The sequence below is a fragment of the Aythya fuligula genome, chromosome 3, assembly GCF_009819795.1.
Source record: "Aythya fuligula isolate bAytFul2 chromosome 3, bAytFul2.pri, whole genome shotgun sequence".
NCBI classification, from domain to species: domain Eukaryota; kingdom Metazoa; phylum Chordata; class Aves; order Anseriformes; family Anatidae; genus Aythya; species Aythya fuligula.
Window position 1 is genome coordinate 51,130,410 of NC_045561.1, and position 23,558 is coordinate 51,153,967.

The 23,558-nt window shown below is 40.0% G+C and overlaps 1 protein-coding gene and 1 non-coding gene across 4 annotated transcripts; both read right to left on the minus strand.

Moving 5' to 3' along the window:
• Nucleotides 1-109: 109 nt before the first annotated feature.
• On the minus strand, nt 110-180 carry TRNAG-GCC. Its single transcript has one exon. It is a non-coding gene; the product is annotated as a tRNA-Gly (tRNA).
• A 5,773-nt stretch (nt 181-5,953) lies between these two features.
• On the minus strand, nt 5,954-21,572 carry LATS1 (large tumor suppressor kinase 1). 3 transcript variants are annotated; one of them, XM_032185423.1, is made up of 7 exons: nt 21,070-21,572; nt 18,442-18,577; nt 15,094-16,619; nt 9,673-10,255; nt 8,278-8,460; nt 7,921-8,027; nt 5,954-6,933 (listed from the first exon to the last, which is right to left on the minus strand). In XM_032185423.1, exons 1-7 carry the CDS (start codon nt 21,418-21,420, stop codon nt 6,418-6,420), a joined length of 3,402 nt encoding a protein of 1,133 aa, XP_032041314.1. In that variant the 5' UTR covers nt 21,421-21,572; the 3' UTR covers nt 5,954-6,417. The 3 variants fall into 3 exon arrangements, with proteins under 3 accessions (XP_032041314.1, XP_032041313.1, XP_032041315.1); XM_032185422.1 differs by having other exon boundaries at nt 18,427-18,577; XM_032185424.1 differs by lacking the exons at nt 5,954-6,933; nt 7,921-8,027; nt 8,278-8,460; nt 9,673-10,255 and adding an exon at nt 13,944-14,001 and having other exon boundaries at nt 18,427-18,577.
• Between the last annotated feature and the right edge of the window lie 1,986 nt (nt 21,573-23,558).

Below are 23,558 nucleotides of genomic sequence, written 5' to 3' on the forward strand. Positions count from 1 at the left end.
CTCATTTCGGCGCTGGTAGTGAGGTTTCGGCTGTTTTCTTTAATATATTACTTAAAAAAATATATAAAAATAAAAAATAAATAGATAGAAAATGTTAAAAAAGTGTAACTGCATTGGCCGGGAATCGAACCCGGGCCTCCCGCGTGGCAGGCGAGAATTCTACCACTGAACCACCAATGCGGCCCCGCGAAAGGGCTCCGGGGCTGCTCAGTTAAAGGGCGCGGGGCCGGGCCCTGCCCGCGCCACCGCCGGGCTTCAAACGGGGCGGGACCGCCCCCGCCCCCGCCCCCGCCCCGCCGCGGCCGTTTGAAAGCTGGCGCCGGCCGTTGAGGGCAACGGCTGGGGACGGCATTTTTACCGACGTTTTTTTTGTTGTACGCTTCGTTTAACGGCACACGGAGCCGCCGCACGCACACACGGTGTTTTAGCTAAAGGCGCACAAATCCCCTTTTTCTCATTTGTTTGATTTTCCGGTTATAAATTCACTCAGAAATCGAGCAGAGCCCAGGAGGTGGTAGGGGCTGAGCTCACGTAACGCCACACAGCTTCCTCGTTTCAGCCCGTGCCATTCCTACTTGTTTATTTACTCGTAAAGCTGAGTGAATTCCTCCCCAGAGATACGGTGGTGGTACACAAATTACAGTAACACAAAGATACCTCGGCCATCTTAGGATCTCTGGTTAGCAGGGCTCTGAGCACAGGGGACCTCACCACCAGCCTCCCAGGTGATTTTTCAGTCTTTCCTCTCTTCCTCAGACCAGGCGTTAAAGCACATGAACCGCCCCTGGCCAGAGGTGAGGAGAAGGAAGGAGAAAGGTCCCACAGCCATAAAGCATATTTGTGCTCCTGAGGAGGAAGGATTTCACACGGCGAGGAACGCAGTGCCACCAGCACAAGCAGGGCCTGCTGCAATATAGTTTGCAACCTGCAAAGAGGTGCTTTATTTACATATTTACTTCCTGTAATTTAAGACAGGTTTTTCCTAGTGAAGAGCATGCATGCATTCCTTCCACAGAGCATGCGCATTTCCTGCTTTGCAGAAATCTCCAGATCTTGAAACTGCTATAAAGGGTGAAGTTCTGGGGGAAAAAAATGCATCGTGTACAACAGGGCAAGGAAATCCAGATACCAAGCTCAGCGTGGCAGGGGCCACAGAACAATGCCCTTGGGTACTGTGTCCCAGATGGAGCAGTGACTTATCACCTGTCTAAATAGACTCAGTTGCTCAGCAACAAATAGGATCTAAAGGTTGGGCACAACAGAGCAGCTTTATGATAGTCCATAAGGGCGAACTCGAAAGACCTGCAGTCCTACGTAGTCCTAATTATGTTTATCTCATCCATTTTACTCTTGGGATATTTACCTGTTTGATACTGTTAAGCTGTCACTGATTTAGTTTGTGTTTAATAAATGTCTGATCTTAAAATAGCCCTTTCTATATTAGTTTACTTGCAAGATAAAGCTGTTGATGAGTTTTCAAAATTGTGTTACTGTATTATACCATTTGATTGATATAAACTGAAGAAGGGCAAACTCCAGCCCATAAGCTGATGATGAATGAAAAATAGCTTATATACATATATTTTTACATATATATTCTCCCCCCAAACCCAAGGAAGAAAAATAGTAATATACGGACTCTACATTAAGACACTGTTTTCTGTATGGGTAGTTATAGATGTGCATTTAAATAAGTGGACTTTCTTAAAGACAATTTTCCCTCCTCCTAATAAACATGAAAGCTGGGATATGTTGCATCTCTTAAGAGAAGGAATAGCTTTATGATACATAAAATATGCATAATAAATAAGCAACATTTTAATTATTTCGATGAAAAAGGCAGCAGAGGACAGGGAAAGAGCACCAATAAATTCAAATCTTGAATATCAAAATGTATACTTTTGAGAACACATTACAAACATGAGGCAATAGCTAACTACAATAACATTTCTGCTTTTAAACACACACAATTATTTTGTTAACCAGTAGAGCCGCTGCAGTATAAAGGGAACTCTGGAGAGAGGGGTGTGAAGGAGAACAAAAAAAAAATACATTTGAGCAACTACTGTTTAAATTTCATATTTGATTATCCAAAACAAGAATTGATTTTCACTTACTGTAAAAATCCTTGTATTTTTCATTACCCTAGCAGGTGTTACACTATGGAAACTGCTGAGAACAGAAATAGTTTCTAAACCTCTGAAGGAACATCATTGATTACCAGCAGCTGATAACTCAAAAATGCGCAAAGATGATTCGGTTATGCTGTTGACAAGTTCTAGAATTCTCTCTCTCATTCTGATGTAACTTTTTTGTAAGTCAGTGCAACCAACCACTCACAGCCCCCAGGTGAAACACGCTCGCTGCACTAACAGTGGGGTCAGCAGGGGCAAGCAAGTCTCAGTTTCTCAGCTAGCTGGTATAGACAAGGGAACGGTAAACCTAGCATCTAACACAAAGGGGAAGGACAGTCTTGGAAGGACCAACTGGAAAAGAAAGCATGTAAGATGCACTTTCTTTCCATGTGAACATCAAAGGACTCGGGGATTATGGTCCAAGCCACCATCACACACTCCTGTGAAACCCAAACACACCAGAAAGCACTTGGACATCGCGAACCACAGACCTGGCAAAAGGGGATGCCCACGTCATGACAGAGACAAGAAGAGAACACTCAAAGGCTGGTGAGTAACTTGCTATGGCCAGGAGATAACACAAGATTTTAAAGTTTACTAAATAGGCACGTAATAAATGAACAATTTGCTTAAGCAGAATTGTGCAGTGGTCTATGTATTTAATTGGAGGATTCAGAAAGAAAGTTTATAATACAAAAAAGGCATTATATATACATATACACACAGAGAATATATCTATATGCTTATATAGATAAATCAGTAAACTTGAGTAGTGTCTTTATCGAGAGCATCCTAAGGCATTCAAACATTTTACTGTGACATTGATCCAGCTCAGTATCTTTTTGCTTTGGCTGAGTTAAAGCAAACAGATTAAAAGGTCTGATCTGAAACGCCAAAGATCAATGCCTAAAGGTATCTTGGGTGACAGCAGCATCATCTAAGAACCCACCCACCGCACTATTAGCTAAATCATATTACAAGGAGTCTAAATAAATCACTCCCACTCACAGCTTGGAGCTTTGCAACAGCAGAAGATGTCAGTCTCAAAGTGACTTTCTAGCCATATATTCTATAGATTCTATTACAAATCGAGGATAGAAAAGATACAGCAAGAGGGCCTGCCCTAGGATAGAATGCCACTGAATATCAAATAGTATTTACAGTACAGTAACATGATTATAGAACATTTTATAAATACAAATTACATGTATACAAGGGCACATAGGAGAAAATCATTTTCATGCTTTACAAAGTGAAAGTAATCCGAACTAAAACTTACTGCAGAATTCCACAGCTACTGGTTAGGAGCCTCTCTTCTCAACTGCCAGTACAAAGCAATCCCCATGATGAATCACCAGAGAAATACCCATGTTTTAAGCAGCAGCTCTGAAGAATCTCAACAGACTCGAGAGTGTGAAACGTGACGTTTCAAAACATGGGTAAGGCCTAGTGTGTTGGCGAGTTGTGCCAACGCTTATATAAGTAACTTTCTCTTCTCAGAGAGCTTGGACTGTAACACGCTGCATTTTTGCAAAGAGACGTATAATGTTTTAGCATATGGGTGGCAAAATTCAAACCCAATATTACAACTTCTAGCACAAGGTAACAGAAAATGCTAGAAGCATCAGCCAAAGTCTAAAAATGGGAGGGAGCTCTTCCTTTGTTTCAAAATGGTAAAATAGTCTTTAATATTTCAGTACTTGCACATGTCCATGAAACACTCGATAATTCCTTTTTAATAAAAAACAATTGGCTTTGCCTAAACAGAAGCGTCGTACCTTTGCAGGACCCTTCTGTTTGTTTTTGGTGGTAGTGGTTGGATTTTTTTTGTGTGTTTTGTTTTTTTAAAGCTACCTAGAGACCAGTCATAATGTTCAATTGGAATATAACATAATATAAAGCAGGCAAAGGAGAAATATACTCAGGTAAAAATGCAATTTTAACAGTCAATTTAATGAAGAACTGACATTATTTTCTCTGCAAACTTCACAAATGGCAAGGTAGGTTTCATTAAATTACCTTTAACCAGTAATATATTATACTTTACTCCAAGCAAAGTAGACCAGTTTTACTGGGATACTTACTATGAAGGAAGATAATCTTTAAACGTTTTTTTACATTTAAAACAATCTTTTTTACATAATATATAAAATGGAGTAGCTATACACTGCAGCCATTTTATAATATTTAAGCTAAATGAAATCAATCTGAAAAGCTATTCTGTTTCAACAGCTGTAGAACAGCTAGACAGAACATACATTGCTTTATTAAGCCCATTTTCACTGTAGCAAGCAACTACCTGCTAAAATTTTGTTTGGTTTTGTAACCATCTCATAATCCTAAGCACTTCACAGTAGAGGGGTGACCTTTAAAAGACATATACATGTTTTGTCCTGCTATTAAGTCTGATAAAGAGGGCTCGCAGCATGGAGATGTCTTAACTGCAATTCACTCCTCCCTCGGTTATGTCAACATAAACCATTTTTGGACAACACTGGAAACTGGATCGTTTCAATGAGCACGCCCCACAACAACAAACAACCTCCAGATGCCGCACACCAAGCAGTGTTTCCACTGATCCAGTAACAGTGCAGTCCCAGAGGTGGCTGCGCTGGCACAGAGACGCTGAATTGCAGCACAGAAAGCGAACAAGAATGCTGTAGACCAGCTTGGTGAGAAAACTGAATTAGCAAGCTAGTGTCTGCTGCCAGAATAGCTATGAGAGTCATCGTGACAATGCAATAGCACAAAGTAATAATTTAAGAAAGCACTAACGCTTTACATGTGCATTATTACATCTATCCATTGGAATTCAATTCCAAGGATGAAGTGTTTAAAAAGGTAGTGCATTTTATTTATTAATGTGTTAGCTTCAGGGGAGGGAGAGAGAGACAAAGAGAAATAGAAGTGTAATTCTTTCTGCCTCACCTGCAACTCCCCATCTTGTCTTAGAATTTGTTGACAGGGTTACCTGCTCCCAGTAGCCTCAGCAGGCTCATCACCCTCCCACCACGAGACTAAGGGGAAGGCTGCTCACCTGCCGTGGAAAGGTACCGGAAGAGTAACACAGAACGTAACAGACAGCCCCAAGCTCCTACTTCTGTTCTGAACTAGGCTGTGACAGACGGACCACTGAAAACTGTGCTGAGGAAAACAGGCAGCTCAGGTAGGCGGGTGCAGGACATTTCTCCTCGCCACCTGCGTCACCAGGAGGAAACCTGTTAAAACCAAGGGAAAGCGGTCTCCGCAACAACAGTCTCAAAAGCCGTAATTTATACTTTTTTCCTCATTACTTTCTCAATCATACGATAAACTATTCGAAAGTTTAGATTTCAAACTAAAAATTCTAACTAAAGCAGTATTTATTTTTTTTTTAGATTTTATAGTTTGTTTGTATTCAGAAAATTAAACTAATTTGCAGAAAGTATTTTTCCTAAAGCTTGTTTTCTCTTATAACTGTCAGAGAACTGATGAGACAATCATGTTCTTTCTGAGTGAGCAATCCTCCTGCTTTGAGAGTTCCACTCACACACTACACCATTACTAGTCTCAAATTTATGTATTTAATGGAAGACCAATTCTAACGCGTTAATCACTTCATGATGATACTACAGCCATGAAAATTTCTCATTCCAAAGCCGAGAACTATGCCATTACCGCAGCAGCTGGAAACATTTCAGCAGATAGATGGCTCAGTTTTTCCCAACACTGTGAATAATTAGGCTAAATTCAGTGAGAAATGAGGGTACAGCAGCCTCTTCCCCACCCTTGTTCCAACCCCCCCCCCCAAATGTATCAGAAAGCTTTATTAGTGTAAAGTGAATTCTATATTTGGTCAATGCAAAGGAAGAACTGTCATTAAAAAAATTCTGCAACAAAGATTTGTTTTTTAAAATTATTTAGTATATGTACAAATAGATACCAGGCATCATCTTCGGGTGGAAAAAAATAAATCACTATTTCCTATTTTAAGTACTTAGAGTACAGAGAACTGATAATAAAATTCAAGTGATAATTTTTTCACCTAACATCGAATCTCTTCTAAATTAAACAATTAACAATGATGGAATAAATTAATATTTGAGAAAGATTTCCCTGTATTTTGGGGAAACAAAATGTACAGAGAGGGAAAGAGAAGACATAACTTTCTTAGTGTTTCAAAACAAAATAAAGAGCGTGCATATATTCACCCTAGCAATCTTCTCTCAATTCTGTTAGGAGAAGAGACTTTTCAAAAACTCCAGCTGCAAAATAAACCGTTTATTTAGTGTTTACTCCTCTACTAAACATAAACCAGGTCACGATTCTGAACCCCTCTACCTGCTTGTTCTTCATCATCATCATCGTCAGACTGCTGTTCTGAGTTTTGGGAACTACCATACTCATACTCAATGGGCTTTGGGTTGTTGTACGGGTAGCCATTGTCATCAAAAAACCTTCGGAAAGTGAACTCATAAAACGCATGCTCAGGATGTTTTCCGTTTTTGTACCATCCGTTCAGGGTATCATTTACATTGCCTTCCTTATCATCATCGCTCCACAATTTATCTGGATCAACTGGATCAAAGTTTGATGTGTCCGTAGGATGGGCAATTTTGGGAATGTAGAAGGCAGACTGCCGCCGTAGATCACTTGAAAAATCAATAGTCTTAAAAAATGGATGAGCTTTTATTTCATCTGCACCATTTTTGCCTAAACGATCTTCTGGCCCTCGGCAGAGTTTAATAATGAGGTCGGAGGCCTCTGGAGTCAACTTAGCTTGAGGTGGAATATGAAGCGAAGTTTGCCAGTTGATAACCTTTAAAGCAAAGAGATGTCATTTTCTATTTACAATTTAATTAAAAGGAAAAACCACGGGGAAAATGAAAAGAATAGAATCATTCAGCCTATTTTCAAATGAGAGAGGGCAAATGTAAAGCTGCTTTTTCAGAAACACAAGCAATATTTTGTGTGGAAATTTGGCAAAATCCAGGCAAAACTTATTCACGTTCCGGGTCTAAATAGAGTCTGGCATGAAATATGCCTGCCATAAGCCAACAAGGACATCACAAAGAGCAGTGCCTGGAACCTATAATTAGGCACACAGCTTACAGTCTTAAAAGAGAGTGCAGGAAATTAATTTTTAATTACCTGATGTATTGGAAAGATTAACACATTTAAAGTTAAAAATTTGTAAATTACTTCAAAAATCTGAAGAAAAAAATCAGTTGGCGAAACTATGTTTGGGCCAGCTAATATCTTGCAAGCTGAACACCGTTCTGTATAAATGGCACTGCAGAAGACTGCAGTGGTTTCTCTGCAACAGCTGAGGCTCAGGAAGGGAGGGACCAATAGCTCTGAGCTGCCAGAACCCTAAGCAGCCACGGTCACCTGCTGTTCCTCCATGTTTGCAGGCTGAGCACCTATGGATGCTTCACCAAAAGAAATCTGCTGTATGTAAGAAGGCATAGAAGCCACATGGTAGCTGGAAAATGAGAAGGGAAATTAATAACTGGAAGCAGGTGGTGAAGGAAGCGAAAGGGGACACCTGAGATCTGAAATGGGATTTTTGGTTGGCACACCTGCTACATGGCCAGATAAAAGATACGGGCATGATTCCTGAAGTCCCTGACGAAGTAAGTGCACCACCACAGTAATGTAACATTTACAATCCTGTTAGTTTACAACATGCTCGGATAAAGCAGCACTCAAAAAAATCACTTTTGATTCCATTATAAATTAGAAAAATAATTTAAATATTTCAACCCTGTTTTTCAGCCTGTTGACATGAGATTGTAAAAGTTACCTTCATTTGTGTTTCCAGAGGTGTTTGTGCCAGAAAAGGAGGCTGCCCCACTAACATTTCAAAGAGAATTACTCCAACACTCCACCAGTCACACAGCTGTGTGTAACCTGAAATGAAATCAAAAAATAGTGAAATATTTTAAAAATGGTAGTCTGAGCCTTAGCCTACATTTAATCTTGTACTTAGGAAAGGTTTGCAGGAAAATTCTATTCAATACTTATATTTCCATATTAGTAACTACTTATTGTCAAAATATGTACTTGGGGGAAGTGGTCGTGTAAGAAAGATGAAGCTACTACTTGAATACCAGTTACTCTGCAGCGAGATTACAATAAAAAATACCAATAAATGCATTACCAGTTCGTAGCAATACTTCTGGTGCAATATAATTGGGTGTGCCAACAAGGGAATGGGCCAGACAGCGCTGATGCTGACGCGCAGCCCTGCGTTCGAGTGGCTTCAGCCGATCTCCACACCTGCAGTTTGCTGGGTCACCCCACTCATTGCTGAAATCCATGCTGTCCTGGCGCGCGTGGTCACCTATAATTGCATGAGAAAGATGACAAAAATCGAGGAAGATTATTGTAGTACTTAAATGAAGAAAATTTCATACTTGTATTAACATTATTATAAAACCAGAATCTACTTCAGTTTCAACATTGGAGAAAAAGATTTGAAAAGGTCTTAGAAGATCAGGATTTTGATTTTTTGCTTACGATACAGACCATCACAGTTTCTGAGGACACTTTTTAAAGTTAATTGTAGCATAAAGTTGAGAAATATATCATGTTTGATATTTTCTAGGTTACTTAGAAGCTTAAAATTATTACAACTTATCATACCTGTATAACAACTTATAACTTATTATAACTATAACTTACACTGGCTGTACAAGGTGTCTATTATCTCTCTCTTATACAAAGAGAAAATACAGCACAAAGCATCAACTGACACTAATTACCAAAAGATTAGATCAATTGTATTTTAAATCTTCAACATTTTCCTATTATTCAGTTTCAATCTCTTCTCTTGAAGAATATAATAACTTTTGCTTCCTCTTCAGCGACTGTGCCAATAGTCTGGCCTAAGAAGCACGACTAATTTTTAAAAAGTTAAAAGCAATTTAAGAATTGTTTTCAAAAATAAAAACATACCTTCAGAAATTGAGAAGTTAAATTGAAAAGTTAAATTTAGGTTATTACATAATTGATATCACTCATAGAACTGAGGCTTTTTTTTGCTCTTCTTTGTAAACCATTGTTTTAAGTCAAGCAGTTTTTTTTGTTTGTTTGTTTGTTTTTTTAAAAAAAGTCTTAAACCTTCCTCAGAAATCAAGAGTTTACATTAAAAGAAGTACATGAGACACCTGGGGTGAGATTTTCAAGAACAATAAATTTGAAACATCAATCCCACCTTCAAAACAGAACTACTTAGATACCAACCCTAACTATTTGCTACACCTGTGATCTTCTCCCTCCAAGTTTCAGAAACTACTCATGGGACAAACTTAGAGCAGCACAGCTCATTCCTTCTCCCTTAAGGAATCAGTGCTTACCTACGCTCACAAACTCTCCCTAACTAAAGGTTGCTTTTTGTAATCTGAATGGCATGTAGAAGCATTGCTAGTGCTTTACTGTCCACAAAGGAAATGTCTCAGTAATTTTTCTGCTTGTTATTTAGTTCCTTGCAGAGAACAACATGTCAACAACACTAAAAACAAACAAACAAACAACACTTTTGTACTTTTCTTACCACTCTGGTAGTATTTTGAATCATGGGTCCATCGAAAGCCTGTACAGAGCCCGAAGTCAGTCAATTTAATATGACCATCGCGGTCTATCAAAATGTTATCAGGTTTAATATCTCTGTGGATGAAGCCCATTTTATGAACGCTCTCAACTGCGCAGGTCAGTTCTGCTGTGTAGAACCGTGCCAGATTTTCTGGGAAGACACCCATTCTAATTAAGAGACTCATCATATCACCTCCAGGAATGTAGTCCATTACAAAGTACAAATTGTCCTTATCTTGGAATGAATAGTACAGGCGAACCACCCATTCATTATCAGCTTCTGCAAGGATATCCCGCTCAGCTTTAACATGAGCAACTTGATTTCGAAGCAGCACATCTTTTTTTCTCAGAGTTTTTGTCGCGTATAAAGCTTTAGTATCCACTTTTCTTGCTAGGCAAACTTCTCCAAAGGCACCAACTCCCAGGGTTTTGATTTTTACAAACATCGACTTGTCCATTTTAGCTCTTCTTAGCCGAATGTAATTAGACTCTTTCTGGCACAACATTTTCCTCATTTGATCTCGGGCTTCCGGTGACAATCCAACCTGTACAGCAAACAGAATTAAATCCGACGATGAACAGTACTCTTAGTGCTTGGTGATCTTCGTATAATTACAAGGCTTAAGCAAAGCAAACGAAATACTTATATACAGCATGGGAAATAACCCTACAAGGCTTTTTTTTTTGTTTTGTTTAAATTTACAGATTAGAATTCTATCAAAATGGAAAGGAGTGATAAAAACAAAACGTGATCTATGGGACACTTTCGACAGCAAAATGCATGAGGTGCCATGCACCAGCAGGTTCTTGAGAAGGGAATATGTTCTTGGGGAGAGAAGGGATAAGAAAATAGAAAACTGCCCTCACTTTAGCCAGCAAGACCACGGTATAGGAAGAGGACTGTTAGTATCCCCTTCCTTCTCCATACATTTTCATATTAAGCTCTAGACTTATAAACCAAATGGTTTTCAAACTTCTGAACAAAGCCACCCATCAGACCACCCATCAGATCACCAGCACAACTACTAAGCTTAGAGGTTTGTAAATTATTCATTTCAACACTATGGAGCACTAGTTATCATGGCCTCATAGAGCCAATGGTCTACATTTGGGAATCACTACATCAGTCCGTAAAGTGCTCTGCGTGCTCAATTTTTCATGGATTCTCTGGATTAACAGTGTCATTACTGAGCTAATTCTTCACATACTTTTTTCAGTGTATTCGTCTGAAGATTTTACAGCCGTATTTGAGAACTGCTCCCTGCGAGTTTTTTTTTTTTAAGAAATTATTTCCACTGGTTCTCTTCACTGAAGAAGATCTGCCAGGGATTCTGCCTTTTATTTCCTCTTGAATAAAAGAAAGCCTAAAGAGTTTTCTGACTACTTTTATGTCAAAATTCAGATCTTAGCCATCTTGGAAGACAACACTGCACCTGCATATCTAGTAAAGGAACACTAAAAATCCCTTAGGTAGTATACGTTGAACAATTTGTATTCTTGCAACTGTTCACTGCTTGTTCAACTTCAACAGAAAAATCACAAATATTTCTGATTTAAGAAGATGTTCTCTTAGATACATGATCAAACTTCACAAACAATCCAGAAGCCTCAAGAAATTCAAATAGTAAACTAGGCTTTTCATAGTACCCTTAGCAAAAAAAAAAAAAAAACACAACAAACTAACAGCTAGCTTTTCAAGCCTTTCTTTGCAGAAGAAAAATACAGCCCTTACAATAAATCTTTTTGATCGTACTTGGCTAAACATTTCAGCTTTTTACAAAATTTACTAATTCCATAATCACTATGAACATGTAGCTGAGAGGACAAGGTACCACCTGAGACTAAAGCAAAAAAATGATCTTTCTCATCTCTTTGGGCCTCACTTCCTCTTCCTATTAAATTGGAATAATTATTTCCTTTGTGAGGTGTCTTACAAACTACTGCAAGTAGTATTACTTGCAGTGTTTTTTTTTTTAATCTGAATGGCAATGTGAAATAACTGCCTCCCCTGATGCCTTACGCAGAGCAAAAGGAAGCCAAGATGTGCAGAGGAGCAGTAAGTAGGTAACCACTAAGCAGTAAGTTAGGTATCCACTAGTCTAGGCCTGTAGAGACTGTATGTTAAAGATGACTCCTTTGCTTAATTTAAAGCCTAACTTGAGACAAAATATATTTTATATTATAAATATAAATATTTTATATAGGGTGTTTAAGGAAAGGCTAGACTCGGAGCTTAGGGACATGGTTTAGTGGGTGACATTGGCAGGGGGATGGTTGGACCAGATGATCTTGCAGGTCTTTTCCAACCTTACTGATTCTATATGACTGAAGAAAAAAAAAAAAAAAAAAAAAAAAAAAAAAAAGGAATGATATCTAGTCTTTTATCTTACAAATCCTTCCAGGATACCATATAATGTTCATTCAGAACACAAACTGTTAGATCACAGAACATTTCTAAGAGGTATCAAAAAAAAAAAAACAAAACAAACAAAAGAACAGATCCAAAAGAGATGCAATTAGGAAAATACAGATGAAATGCTCATCTACTCAAAAAAGATTTAAATAGGGAAGGTTGTCTCAAATCTCAGACAAAACTTGTCATCAAAATCAGACAAGCAGTAGTTTGGACAGGGTAACAGTAGTTTCAGACCAGACATGGGAAATAGGTTCAGCTCCCTACTCCCAGCCACATACAGCAGGTCTGTGAAACTGCCTTCCGCAACCCCCTGCTGCAGGAATACCCAGGACAGAGATGCAGTCAAAGGCTTCTCAAGTCTTCTGCAGATAAACACGCTTAAAGCACACTTTAATGCAGAAGAATGGAATCCTGAGGAGTTCAAAATGTCAAGATGACATTCGGAGCCTTGTTAAAGTTCAGACAATGGTGGGTCAGCTGCCCAAGTCCCACGGAAACCATGAAGTCTGCTTCAGGGCCGCCCCACTCGCACACGGACTGAATGCCACTGAGCAGCTATAAAACTAGCAAAGAGCATGGCCTAGGAGGCAACACAACACTAGAAAGAGGGAAATCCAACACAGGAATTAGTCACTGCAAGACAAATACAGTTTCTAAAAACCCTGCAGATTTACAGTCTAGTATCTGCTCTCTAGCTGTCCCATCCAACCAATTTTACTGTGAAAACCAGCCTAAATACTCCAATTTGTCATCTGTTCCCCTAACTCTAGTCTTCACATTTTCCTACGCCATTCATTAAAACAAATGCTCATCTCAAGCTGATCGCTCCCTGCACTGCAGTATCTTCCTAGAACTACTTGCATCTACAGCATCTACCAAAAACTAACTGGTTTTGTCAGCTGAGTAAGTGCTTACGCACATACACCTCCACTTACTTCTAAACGATGCCAGAGCTTCCTGCACTGCTATATAACGCCACACAATTTGCTCTTATTTTACTTCCTTCTCATCTTGCTGTGCCTTGGATCATGACTGACTTAGTTTTGCTTTGCAACACAGATATCTAGCATAATACTTGGGCACGAACGTAAGGGAAGTCAATTCACACATTTAAATCAAGTATTTTTGAAAGACATCCACTCCGTTCCCCAGGAACCCTGACAGCATAGAAATGTATCACTTATTCTACAAATACAGCATCCTAGGAAGGTAGGCACTTCTGCTCGGATACATTCTGTTCAGGTTTGTTTCGTTTTTCCCTTTCAAAATTTTCTCCCCTGTTGGTAGGGAGAAAGAATTTGATACTTGATTAATGCTCTTAAACTTCTTGAGAATATGTAATGGACAAGTTTCCCTTTCTCCTTCTCATGAAGACCTGAAATATACTTCACTATTTTAGGAATTTTCTCCTATAACCTGATGAAATAGGAGAGGCCTGCTGCAGCATAATACCTCATTTCCTCTCCTTCAGTCTTCAGTTAAACATACCAGCTTTAAATCTAGTGTAAATATTGTAAAATGCCTTTTCTTATATAAAAAACATTCACTAGGGTGCTTTAAATGTACAAGAAAATTTATAATCGGTGCCTTCATTTAAGTAAGACTTACGCTTCTGATACTATGGAATAACACAGTAAGAAGGGAAAGTGAAGTCTGCAAGTCAACATTAATTACAATCTTACTTTTAAGTACTCAAAAATAGTCAAAATAAAATTCATGCTTAATTTTGATGCAGGATTGCATGCAGAGACCTCTAAAAAGGGATCATGCTATTCTTAACAATAAATACTGTTGCTCCAAAATCTTACTTGCCTACACAGGGATGGAGGCTACAGAGTTCAGGAAAGCTTCCCACACCTTACCAGTTTAAACCAGCTGTTAGTGGAAGTGAAAAGGAAAGAGAAAAAACTAAGAGTAAAGATCTAGAAAAAGAGTTCCAGGAAGAAATCTTGCTAACATTTACATATCTCATGATTAACCAAATGCTTATAAAACACTACAGCTTACAGTAAGAATTTTCAGAGTAAGAAAACACAGATAAAAAGCAGCATTTCAAGAAAGTGGCATAAGGCAAATACATTCTCTCATAAATTTTAAAGGTACATCATAGTTATGTCAAATTTTCAGCTACAATTGTTATGAATATATAAAGTAATACAGCTCAAATCTCCATTTCTCTAAGTCTTAATAGCACTACTTGTTTTTTACTTTTGAAATTTAACAGGTATGTATCAGCTCCAGTTTTTACACAAAATCTCAGGAAATGGACCTCTGACTTCATGTGGGCACAAAGAAATTGATTTTACATGTTGATGTCTGTTTTTTATTGCCCATTCAATTACACCTTGTTTAAACAGACACCCTCCCAGCCTGGATTACAAAATACTCTGGCAAACTGTACCATGTCTCTCTCGTTCTAGAAATGTAACTTCTGATTACTGTTTTTTCGGATGTGAAGTTAGAAAACCCTCTCACCAGAGTGAACAAACTGCAGGAGGAATGATTGTTTGGGTGACTGCATAAAGGCATTAGCCTTCCCCATTACTCGTCCCTGCTGTGCTACTTGTACTTGCAGTGTTTATTTAAATATATATCATTAAAACACTGCTCGCTCAAAAATTAGGATCGTACAGAATCCATAACAAAAAGCTCTGAGTCATACAGTTATCTCAGTTCATATAAAAATTATTTTGCTTCTTCTGCCTTACTATACCTGAGCCATACGAGCTATGTTTAGACAAAAATCTTACTTTAAAAAATTAATTTATAAGAAGACAATGAAGCATGTAAATAAAGCAATGAAGAATTTGCCACATCTGAAACACAGAAACTAAAAACAGACTTCAACAGCATGCTTATGCCACAAGGTTCTATTTATCTGTACTATTTAAACATCCTACCACTAAGACATTTCTTAAAATTCATACAGGAGCAATTCTAGTCAGAGACTTAGGAGAAAGAGTTTACCCGCATCATTTCATTCTCCAGTTGTTTTTTCCGATGTAAACGCTGCTGGTGTGACTTGAGTATATTCTCCACGTGCTGCTCCATGAAGAATTTAAAGGCCTGAGGGGAATAACTTTGAATGCGAGACTCTCGTCGCTCTTCATCTTTCTTGTTTTTCCTAACGGGGACAGGTGATGTTGTGATTTGTTTCTTTTCTTTGTCTGCTGAATCGACACATTCGTAACTCTTCTCATTCTCTTCCTCCTTCGGTAAAATCGGTGGCTCCTCTTTGCCGAGCTTGGGCCCTGCCTCGTACGGATGGACAGCCGGACTCTGGTGTAACAAGTGTTTCGGGTAAGGTGGGGGGGGACCCTGGTAATTTGGAGCCTCTGCGACAGGTGCCATAACTGCCAGGTTTGCAGAGGGGCTCTCGGAGAACGGGATGCTCTGCACAGCCTGCACGGGTTGCGGCATCCAGGAGGGGTGAGTGGGCGCCAGGGCCGTCTGCAGCTCCGGCTTTAACACGCGCATGCTCTTCACTGGCTGCTGAATGGGAGCTGGTGTTATAGCTGTCACCGTCGTCGCCGAAGGCTGCGAGCTGCTGGAGTGGCTCTGCCTGCTTCCGTGATGGTTGTTGAAAGAATTGGAGCGCACGGGAACGTTGGGCTGCCAGGCGGGGATTTCGTGCCCGCTGCCAGGTGACGACTGGGGTTGCACCGGAGGAGGCTGCGGCCAGGAGGCCGGTATTCCGGCTACGTTTGTGTTATAAAGTTCCATGTTGTGACTGTTTCTGTTTGGCACCATCATCGCCTGAGGAATATTTCCATTAGTGTACGCTGAAGGAGGAGCAGATCCTCCTGCCTGCATCTGTAGTGCTGTAGGACTCTGCCTGTTGGTTGGGTTCATAGGGTAGGGGGGTGGCTGGCGACTCACTGAGTTCCCAGACACGACGTTCTGGTGAACCATGAACTCGGCCTGACAATTACCGTTCTGCATTCCAGCCCTTCCTGAGGGAAAGCTAAACTTGCTGTTGGCTGAACTCTGCATGATTATGGGTTGCCTGCCAATGGGGACAGCGCTCATGCCTCTCTGACCCTGCCCGGCAGAATTCAGGGCTGGAGGATTCATCGGTGGAGGCGGGTAACCATCCTGCCACGCTGCGGGTGGCACCGGGGAGATGCGGGTGATCACGTACTCCATGTTCCCAGAGTACCGCTTGGTCTGGGAGCTGGGCTCCCAGGAGGGAGGCGGAGGAGTTGTCCCCCTCGGAGGGGGCGTCTGTCCTCGAGGAGGCGGGGGCGGAGGAGTGACGCTCCTTATCTGGGGCAGAGGCGGGGGGTTCACTCTCTGCCCGTTGCCAGGATGAGCCTGAGCAAACGCTGCGATGCCGGATCCAGACAGCGGCCTTCCTACGTCAGGCTGAGAGCTGGGGCTTTCCGAGCGGTACACCACAGCGTCTCCCAGCGCCGGGCCGTGCCTCTGAGGGACCAGCGACTCCTTCGAACCCTTCCAGCTCTGCTTGCGGTTAACCGACTGCTGCACGGCCCCTGCTCGCACATAAAGAGAACACAGCATTTGTGTTATTAGAAATTATTTCTGCCTACTGTTTGGATATTTTGTTCTTCAGCATTAATCGCTACAGAAACGTGATGGGAATTCTCAGACGTTGCATAACCCGACGTATTTCATGGAAAATGTACTTCTATCTAATAATACATAGCATGCTATGGTAATATGCTCAGTACAGAGTACAAGAGCAAAGAAGTTCAATGAAACTGTATTGCAGGAATTTTTATAGACATTAGGAATCACTTTTCTGAAGACACATCTTGCTGCAAATGTTGATGCATTCATGATTTCTCGTTGAGGAAAATATGGTAATATGTAATACGGCACATGATGGATTTTTTTAATCATGAACACAAACAACACCCAGAAGAGCTCTTCAGGACAAACACAGAACAACAACAGCATGGAAAAATACTTCTAGTCATGCTGCTATTCGTTCCAGAGTGACGCCTATAACAGATTAAGTGTTCCTCAACTAAAAATTAACTGAATTCTGAAAAAGCAAACTGCCCATTTAAACCCTTGTCTGCAATACAGCTCATCCAAACTTAACCAAATTTTGCAATCGAGGAATATATTCAGGTAATCGAATTTTAAAGTTAATGTCTATATTGGTAAAAGTTCTGCATGGAGGCAAGAATTTAAACTGAGAGCAAAACTTACAGAATAAAGCTTTACAAAATATTTACTTTGCAGATCTTATTTCGCTTGTCATGCAAAATACTACATATGAAACTGATAGCTCATGCAGTCTTATGGTGCTTTTTAGCATGTGATTAGCAAGACATTTGTAAACACTATAATCATGGAAAGTTTCTGGATTGTCAGTAAAAGAACGTTAATTATCCTAACTTTGTGAATAATAATTAAAATTAAAGCTAAATGGTAGCATTTAGCTAGCTGCTTCATACAAGCACCAACTAAGTCCACTTCACAGGGTAAATGAAAATAAATGCTGTACTTTGCTACTCCTGACCACCAATTTTTCCTCACACCTATGCTGTCAATTTGAAGTGTGACTTTACAGAGCCAGCTGTTCATCATTCAACTTTTAAGTCAAATCCAAGTTCAGTGTTCCTGCTGCATCTGGAAAGTACAGCTTGTTTAGGTCTACAATTCTAAAATCTGGTATAAAAGAAAGGCAATAAGATTTATTAAAGTGTGTTTGCATGTTAAGAAAGCAGTAATGGCAAGTGGCAAAATTCTGACTCTTGCTACTAAACTCCAGTCTGTTCCCTAGCATCTATTATAAAGTCTGCCTTAAAAAAAACATACAGGCAAAATCTGGAACCAAGCAGAAAATGAAGCGGGGGGGGGATCTTGAACTGGGACATACTAAAATACAAATATTGGACCATGTGATATATAAATACACAGTTATATATACATATACATAATGCACTTCCTCACGCAGCAGCACTAAGGTCAGAATTCAGTGCTCACCACTCATTTCTAGAAGGGATGTGACTGAGAAAAAACATGAGCATCACACCAACTATGGGCAAAAAGGACTAAAACGATACCTGAATGTCATTCCTTGGATAGAATACTTGGATACAACACTAAAAGCATGCAGTTATAAAAAGAAAGGCTGACACATTCACACCAAACACACCTATCTTCCAGAAATATTCCAGAATTTAGACTATTTTTAAAAGGGAAAACCTGTATCTCAGCACCTCTTCTCTTCCACTGGGGGCACGTGAAGGAGGAATTTGCTATTCTATATTTTTTTTTTTTACCTGTAGTAATACATGTAGTGAGTTACTGAACGGATATACCTACCTGGTGGTTTCATACCTGCGTTTACAGGTCTTGCTGCTGCTGCAACCATCTGTTCCCGACGAGGATCCTGGTAGCTCATTTTACTAATAAACTCGATGGCTGCTTCTATACTACGGTTGTTAGTTTGTCTAAGAGCTTGTATAACCATATCCTAAAAGAAAAATTAAATATAAAAAATAAGTTACGAGAAAATGGCAAGACGACCAAAAATCATGAGGATTTAACCATATATCCTCCAGTAATTTTAACAGGGTATATTTTTTAATTGAGAGAAATCAATAATGAACTAAAAATGCTTTCTTCACAACAGATCCTCCAAAAAAATCAACAGTCTGGATCTTCAGGAAGAAAAAGTTAGCTTTGTGGTGGATTTAGGCTCCGTGTTCTTAGAGATCCAAACAGAAGTTTTGGACAGCCAGCCAATGCCCTAGACTTAACCACACTGCCTTTAGTGACTTGCTCTGGTCTGACTTTGTCAGCTGAAAGCCATCAGTTCATGTTACATCTGAACAGGTCACCAGCATCCAAGGGGATGTGCTTACTACCAAAAATCAATGGGAAACCCAGCAGGGCTCAGAAGGGAAGTGGTCAGTATCGATTTCAAATTCAAACCCACGTTGATACTTTCACCACACCTGTGCACATTTTTGACAATGCAAACATACACACGGCCTTCAGAAACAAATCAGAACCCATAAAAGGATTTTAAAACAAATACATCAAGAGAGTAAGACTGCCTCAGTGTTTACAGACCAGCTGATATTGTTGAATAAACGTACACAACCAGCAGTACTTTAAAAGATGAAATTTAAGTTCCCTCCTCCACTAAGCAGAGAACCAGAGGAAGAGCCAGCCAAGGGATCTCTCCCTGCTCTGCCTGAAGAACAAAATCAACCCTGGACCTACGTGACATGGAGTATTTCATGTCTTGAAGAGTGCCTAAAAACATATGAGGAATGAACTTGAATCTCACCAAGTCAGAAAGATTCCCTGTAAGCAATTTAAGATTTGTCTTGTTTTGTTAAAAAACACACACAATGAACCGCATTTTCCCATAATTTTATTACTCTATGTGTCATTTCAGCTTTAACCCCAAATGCTACTTACTATTATATAGAAGGGCTGGGGAGGAACAACCAAAACTTCAATGATATTCAATGTATGAAGAAAAAAAGGGGGGAGGGAACAAGATCATTGTTTCCAAACTTCAGTTGGTGACTGAGCCTACAATATGACAACGACCTTCCTCTCATAGTAGATGGATTAGTCTCTACAGAAAGCCCCTCGTAACCTACCAGAGATCCGATCCTTAAAGAGGTCTACATGTAACCTGCTAAATCCCAAACATACCCAACTTAAGTCGGAAACAGCCCAGATCAGCCAACTGCAAGCGGCTAACACACCCCTGCTAAAATCCATTCCAGCAAACTATCCCAGCTCACAATACACCTTCATTCCAGTCCTACTTTCTGTCTCACCCCCTACCACACCCCCAAAAATTCCAAATGCAAAGGATCCAACAGAAATACCAACTTGAGGTGCTTTCCATCCAGCCACATGCCGTTCTGCAGTTTGCCAGTGACCGCAGGATCATTCTGAAAAAGTGGGCTTGAGAACTGAACTACTGCAGTCACTGCACTCCTGAAGAGGCAACCCCTGTTGTGGCACTGGGCTTTTTGCCCTTGGAAGACAGGTTAAAGAAAAAAAAAAAAAGGCAAACCACCTGCTTTTGTACTCAGGTCTAGAGAGAAGGAATGAAAACAGGCATACTTTATGTTGATGTGTAAATCTCAATAAAAACACAGAATCAGTAAGTACATTCATTTTATATTACTGGAAACCACATTTCAGACTCCTTTCACTTATTAGGATGAACAGAAGTTTAGTTAATAATTACTAGCACTACAAATATTACTAATATATAGTCAATAAAAACTAAATAATTACCTACTGCCTGTTTTTTATAACAGTAATTGCAGATTACTTATGTCTAACACTCTCAAGAGCTACGATCTCTACATTTTTTCATGAATATACTGCAGAGAAGACACCCTGCAACTGTATTTGTTATTTTAGCTGTATTTAATAACTGTATTTCTCATTTTAGCTGTATCTGACAAAGCATATAGCAACAATAGCCATTTTTTTCTTTACAAAATTGGACCTTCAGTTAACTATAGATGTGAAAAGCTCATTAAAATTCATTTCTGAAATATTTGTTCACATTTTATCAACCTATTTTTACCGCAATTTCAAACTCTGCAATAAGAGGCAAAAATGTTCTAATGTGTCCCATTCTCTCTGCCTAAAATGATACAAGTAACTAAAACAATGTATCCCTACCATGTAAAAACACATTGCACAAGGTGCTAAAAAAAAAAAAAAAAAGACAAACTTTATCTTCTGTAACCCTCTGTTCTTCTTCTTCATCCCTGCTTCATTAAGTCCTAATTACTATTTCACCTAGTCCTAATTCACTTCATATTAACAGTTTTACTAAATCCTGATTAGAAACCTACTGATTTTCTAAAACCTATTTTGCTTCTCCTATGTTGTTTAAACATTCCATGATCAACAACCCCCCAACATGCACTGGTAGTTTATAGTTGCAGAACACTACATCTTGAAAATAAGAAGTTTCACCTCATCGAAGCCAGCAGCTTGTAAGTCTTGAAGCATTTGACGATTCACTTCTGATGTTCCTTTAACAGCTGAGGTTGTTTCGTTTGCAAAAGGCAGAAGAGAGTTTCTGATCTCCTGCAAAACTTTATGATACGTTACAAATTTGGGGGGATTTCGGCCTTGTCTGGGATCTTCAGATGACATTTTCCCCATGCTGTGATCAGCCTTAGCAGCATCTGAGGGTTTAGGTAAGTTCCTGAGGCTCTCTCGTATTTCCTGTAGCATCTGCTGGCTGCTGCCAGTATAGTTACTGGCAGGAAAAGTCTTAGGCCTCATTTGTCTATAACCTTCTGGTTTCTCACTTCTCTTCATGAAAACATGTATATATGCAACCTTCCCGAGGACTCGCGCGCACACCGTCTCCAGAAGGGCTGGATGGCAGTCTCAGAGCTCGCGAAGGCCGTGACCGTTCACCGCTGAAACCGGGCTCCTGGCGGTGCTGCAGCCTGCCCCAACCCAGCAGAGCCGTCCTGTCAAGGAAACACAACAAATTCCTGTTACACACCCACTGGGGAAAGTTCACGGCGCAGCGCCGGTGGCAGGGAAAGGTCCACACGCAGCAGGGCCATCATCAGCCACGTTCCCTCCATCAGCACTCTCGGGAGCTGCAGGAGCCTGGTCTTGTACCATCTTCCATTTAACTCTGCCTCAGGCCCCTGTTTTCTCCGGCTGTCACAGGCTCTCAGCTCGAGCCTTCTCGATCCGGTCTCACTCACTTTGTTAGCAGTTATGTAATGTTTTTTGTGCGAAGGGAGATGGCAGCAGGCGGATAAAAGCAAACTAAAAAACACTCAGACTTTCTCACTGTAATTGTTTAACAACTCAGGCATTAAATTCACTGAGAGCATAACTGTGACATTTGGTAAAGGAAACAGAAAATTCTGCCAAAACCAAATAACTTTAGCATTTTGAAGGGACTGACTCATCAGGGAAAGAACCCTGTGCTCCGCAGCGAACTACGGTCTCTGCAGTTGTGCCGTGCTTTTGCCTGACCTGTAACTGGGACGGTAAAAGGTACGGCAACCAAGGTGACACCCTGAAGAAGTTACAGAGCCTTTGCTTCTTTAGAGTATCGTGGAATAAGCCTTTTATAGTCTCTACTGCTCCACTGAGGTGGATCATGTACGAAAGACAGCACAAGATACAAAAATTACATTCTCTAGCACTATCTTTTTTCCACGGGCAACTAGAAGAAAAGCTTAACTCACACTGCTCTGTCACTACAACGTCATGTCCAAGAGAAGCAATACAAAAGCATTCGCATTTTCTTGTTTCCATTTCTTAACGCGTTAAAATGTCGTTTTCCCAGTTTTCTGATGATTCTTTTTGTAGAGCCAGCTGCACCCACAAGCTTTCTTTGTCCCATGGTAGGTGTGAAACTTTACCTAAATGGAATTTGGTACTGATACTAAAGTTTTTTTCCTGCAGTCTGCTAACAGGCAATTCTTCAGCACTCACAGAATACAGAAGAAATTATCAAACATCTAAGGGACTTTTAATAATAAACAGTGAAGTTTTGGTCAAAGCTTTAAGAAACCTATTCAGATGAAAGCACATCATGAGAGCAGTTGAAACATAACTTAATTTTGGCCACTTTCAAGATCATTTTCAAAACATGCAATATTTAAGACCACATTGAAAAATACTTGGCTAGAAACATTTTTTTGCTTGGGATGTTCTTTTCTATCCAATAGACCTGCTTCAAAAAGAAACATGTTGGATACACAAGTGTGGGGATACATGCTACTAATGCTTAAAAGAATCACCACCTCCAGAAAAGTGAAACCTCTAGCATAAGCTCATCCCACAACATAGAACAACAGAGCTTAGTAATTTAGATTACTTGTTCAAATTAAGAACAACCACTAGTTCATCAATGGCAGGGTTATCTAGCTAAAACAGTTGGTATCCACCTTGTGTCGGACAAATTCCAAACGAGAGAAGAAAGAAACGTCCACGCACAAGTTACTCTTTTTATCAAGCTCCAATGGCCTGGAATTCTGGAGGCAACACTTGTTTAGCACCCATGTATTTTACCAAATTTCATTTGGTGTTTCATCACATACTTTATGGCTACCCCAACGGTAGCTGAGATAAACGAATGCAACACCCATAAAATATCTCAAGGTTAAATTAAGAGGGCACTTAACCCATAAATCCAAAGACCACAGCTCTACCACCGAGGTAGAGCGTGTAGGTCATCTTGTGCTTCGATGCCTTTCTGTGCAAAAACAAGTTAGCTGTATTTCTTTTTACAGTGCTCTGAGAAGTTGAAGACAAGAGGTTCTGTGTTTGACAACTATTATTTTGCTGGCAGTGGCAGCACAACAGGATATGCGCGAAGCAGTCCTGGAAAATAAAGCTGCACTTTCACGTAGCAGAAGCAAAGGTTTGCCAGTGCAAAGCGGCCAGGCTGCTTATCTGCCAGCACTTACCTGAGCCAGCACAAT

Coding starts and splice junctions, on each gene's coding strand:
- LATS1 (XM_032185422.1), bottom strand. CDS start 21,420: ATGAAGAGAAGTGAGAAACCAGAAGGTTATAGACAAATGAGGCCTAAG. Junction 18,578..21,069: donor AAGCTGCTGGCTTCGATGAG/GTGAAACTTCTT, acceptor TTTTTCTTTTAG/GATATGGTTATACAAGCTCT. Junction 8,028..8,277: donor AGAAGTATTGCTACGAACTG/GTAATGCATTTA, acceptor ATTTCATTTCAG/GTTACACACAGCTGTGTGAC.